At 34.0% G+C, this 4,040-nt stretch overlaps 1 protein-coding gene across 1 annotated transcript in view; it reads right to left on the reverse strand.

Annotated features, from left to right (window-relative positions):
• Positions 1 to 4,040, reverse strand: part of SI (sucrase-isomaltase) — an 86,407-nt gene that overhangs the window by 75,625 nt on the left and 6,742 nt on the right. The window contains exons 2-4 of the mRNA XM_012808109.1: positions 3,686 to 3,786; positions 2,611 to 2,762; positions 348 to 492 (exon numbers count right to left, since the gene is read on the reverse strand). Of these exons, the coding sequence (XP_012663563.1) occupies positions 348 to 492; positions 2,611 to 2,762; positions 3,686 to 3,786 (398 nt within the window). The remainder of the gene's footprint in view (positions 1 to 347; positions 493 to 2,610; positions 2,763 to 3,685; positions 3,787 to 4,040) is intronic.

Raw genomic sequence — 4,040 nt, forward strand, 5'->3', positions numbered from 1 at the left:
GTTGGCGGCGCTGTACAAACAACTCAGTAAGGTTTTGTGATCCTTGTACTGTCAGGGCCTCAAGCTGTGGTCTCGGTGACACATGGCGGTATCTCGGTGAATGGTGTTCACATTGTCACGGTCCGCTTTTGTGCATCATCACAAGGAGGTTGGAGCTTGAATTAGGCCATGAACAATGTTAATTTCCAAAAGTGGAAATGCAATGTGGGATGTAGTAGGCCAAGTTTATGGGGATAATGCCATGAAGAAAACAGCAGTGTACAATTGAATTAAACGTTTTTTCTGAGGGTGGCCAGTAACAAGCAGAACTGCAGAAAATTTATGGAATTGTGCATCAGAATCATCACCTGGCTATAGGGAGCATAGCAGACCAAATACATATCAGCAGAGAAATAGGAAGATCTTAAATGAAACTCTCGGTATGAGAAAGATGTGTGGAAAGTGTTCCCAAAGCTGTTCAGGGATGAGCAGAAGTGAAGCGCAGACGCAGCGCTGTATGAGAGGGAGTACTTAGTGAGTGAACAGTAAGTGTGTTGGAGTGTCTTCCCTGCTCATCTTATCTGGCCCCCAGTGATCGTTTTCCTCACCCAAAGCAAGAGGAAATATTAAAAGGAAGATGTATAGATGACGTTCAGGATGTCAAAGGCAATATGACAACAGCTCTGATGGCCAACCCAGAAAAGGAACTCCAAACTGCTTTGAAGAGTGGACGAGGAGCCGGTATGGAAACACAGCATCCCAAGGGAAGGACCAGAAAGGTGACTGGACTGATAATTTAGCAATGAGGTGCGTAGCACTCTTTCTAGGATGTGTTTGTGAACTTAATTGTCAGGCCCCATAAACAGAACTTGTTCATTCCATCAACACAATTTGCTTCATCACTGCCAATATCGTTCATGTGCACTCCCTCTTCTGGGCATCATCAGAAACTTAAAGTCTGATTATTATTGTCAATTCCTTTTCACAGATGACGCAAGCTGGGAAAATTAGGTGTTTTCCAAGGTCACAAACTGATCAACAGCAGGGCAAGGTTTCAATCCCAGTTCTGCTTTGGTCCTGGGACTGAGTTTAAAAATACGGTATCACACTAAACGTTTTCATATCTAAAGTTTGTGCAAAAATTAAGTTCAAAATCATTTTCGGCCAAAAAATTTAAGTTGTATATTTTATGCAGACAAAACGTATACTTATATAAAGAAATGTTAACTTGTATTTAATATGTTTTATTTTCATTTTTAAATTTGATTGATAAATAATAATATCCCATTATTATTTACAATGCTGGATCCTCTGTATCTGTGCCTCTTGGTTCTGTGGAGTTAACCACTTATAGATTAAAAATATTTCGAGAAAAAAAATGGAAGGTCACCTGTGTCCTCTACATGATTTTTTTTCTTATAATAATATCTTACTGTATAATAAGGTTTTTTCTTATAATAACATTTTAATCAATACCATATAGCAACTATTTACATAGCCTTTACTTTGTATTAAGTATTACAAGTAATCTAGAGGTCATTTATAGTATATCGGAAGAAGCGTCTAAGTTATAGGAAAATGCTACATAATCTTTGACCCAATATCCCAAGGATACTGAGGGAGGACTGTATTTATGGAGTTTTTATAGGATTTTTTTCATATGTTATTAAATTTTTAAATCAAGATAATTTATATTTCCATCAACTTATATACAATTTTGTGGTGTGAAAGCTGGAATCTACATTACTCCCTTAGCAATTCTGAAATATACATTAAATTCATTAATAACTACATTATCGCCATACAACACATCTCAAACGATTTCTTTTCTCTAATCCTTTGACCATCATCTCCACGTTCTCTCCAACCTCCAGCTTCCAGTAACCACCAACCCTAACCCTAATGTTGACAATAATTTTGACTTTTTGATGCTAGAGTCCATACGTAAGTGAGCTTATGCTTTAGTTCTGGAGGCCTCTTTTTTTTTTCCTTAGCACTGAATATTTTTAGACTTTAACACAAATGTAATTGCGAAACTATCAAAATATATTTAATAGAATTAATTGCTGAAATCCGATCTTGCTGATTGCTTTGTTAACATTTCTTGGCAATGAAGAGAATTTCCCTTGAAACTGTTCATAGGCTATAACTAAATCCCCTGTCCACATACACCCCCACAAATGTATTCCTACGAAGGCATTCAGTCTATAGTTCATTAAATACATACATGCATAATTTTAGTATTACCATGATAAGTGCCCCTCTCTGAATAGGAACTATTTGACTCTACAAATTGGCAACAGAATATGATAAATAAGGAGGGAAAGACATAAAAGGAGTTCTATATACGTAAAAATTACACCAGAGTATAGGTGCATCGCCAAGGCTCCCCACCCTCACCTATGGTATGCTCAACTTTGTGTATTCTCATGCAAGTTCTAGCATTTTTCATGTAAAGGAAATAAAAACGCCTTATCCTCATAATCTTTACAAAGATGTATATCTACCTTCTTTGGGTAGGAAATTTATTCTTTCTGAAAATACCTTGACAATCAGACATTCCTCTTCTATAACAATAGAATAAAGATGACCAGTTGTTTTATATGAAGGTAAAATGAGATAACTACTTACAAAGTTCTGCGATTGCTTTTCCTAATAACTTTGATACTGAAGGGGATTTCAGTAACCTGCACTTCGTACGCTGTCTCAGAAGGTACAGGCCCAGTGAATTCTTGGATATACTGATGAGGAACTTTAAATCGGGCATTGTTTAGATCGGTAATCTGCAAAAGTTTAAACAAATTAAAATACTTGATACCAAACCTTCATTTGCTTTTCTAAGTTCTGAATTAATTATTCAATGCAAGCTTCAAGTAAAATATAATACATTTAAAATTTTATAGAAGCATTAATCTAGCCATAACTTTCATTTTAATATATTTGAGTGGTTATGTACAAACCATGTAAATTGTTAAGAAATAAAAGATTTGGCTGGTTAGAAAAGCACTGTATATATAATCATATGAAGATATTAACTGGCTTATAAGAATATTGATAATAGTATTATCAATTATTAATTATTGAACGCTACACTTTTTGAGCAGTGCTTATCAGTGTTCCCCCTGTAGATAGTCCCATAAGAATTTTTAATTTTGTTTTAAAAAAACCCATAAGTCCTACAAAATTGTTGCTAGAAAGCTAATTTACCAATTATATGGTGCTGGTTTTACTTCCAAATCAAATAATAATAAACTATTGGCCGAGTATCAATGAGAATCAGTTTCATTAAAATCATGAATACCATTAATAACTGGTAAAAAGGCACACTGAGTATAAGCGACATTGAGATGGCATTCTAAACACTTTTCTCGAATTAAATTTTAATCCTTTATCATAGCTTATAGTTTAAATAATAAAAATTACTAATTACTAATATCTACTCAGTCTTAATTCTCTCTAAGACACCATATCAAATACTTCATGTGGGATACATTATTTATACTTTTCAAAAATAAATGCTGAAGGAAATATTATTATTGTTATATTTGAGTGAATAGACTCAGAAAAGTGGTGTCCGGTTGTCCAGTTAGTCCTTTGATTTGGAATAAATATTTCTCAAGAGGGAAAGTAGATCGGTAACATGAAAAATGTGTTCATAAATGTATTTTACTGTTGAATCTCTTTCAGAAATCTCAAAAAAACAAACCTTAAACCGGAAACGATTGACCGTCTGACTCTGAGTTGTTAAAAGAACATTGTCAAGGTCACCTCCAAAGACTGTAGGTGAAGGTATCCTTTTTAACTTGGCTGTAGGTTAAATAATGAAAAAAGGAAAAAGTTGGCATGAGTGATTTTAACTCTAAGAATTAACAACTACTAAATAATTTGTACATTGGTTATAATTTATTACATTTATCACAAATGAGTCCTTTTAAATTAAATACAGTCATGGAGAAAATAAATTCTCAGGAACCAATGTGACCATTCTTGTGTAGATACTTCTTATGGATAAAATTTAAATATGTCTCAAAGAAAATATTTAAAACATTCTTGTTTCAGTC

The sequence above is a fragment of the Otolemur garnettii genome, unplaced genomic scaffold (assembly GCF_000181295.1).
Source record: "Otolemur garnettii isolate 467f Iridium unplaced genomic scaffold, OtoGar3 scaffold00084, whole genome shotgun sequence".
NCBI classification, from domain to species: domain Eukaryota; kingdom Metazoa; phylum Chordata; class Mammalia; order Primates; family Galagidae; genus Otolemur; species Otolemur garnettii.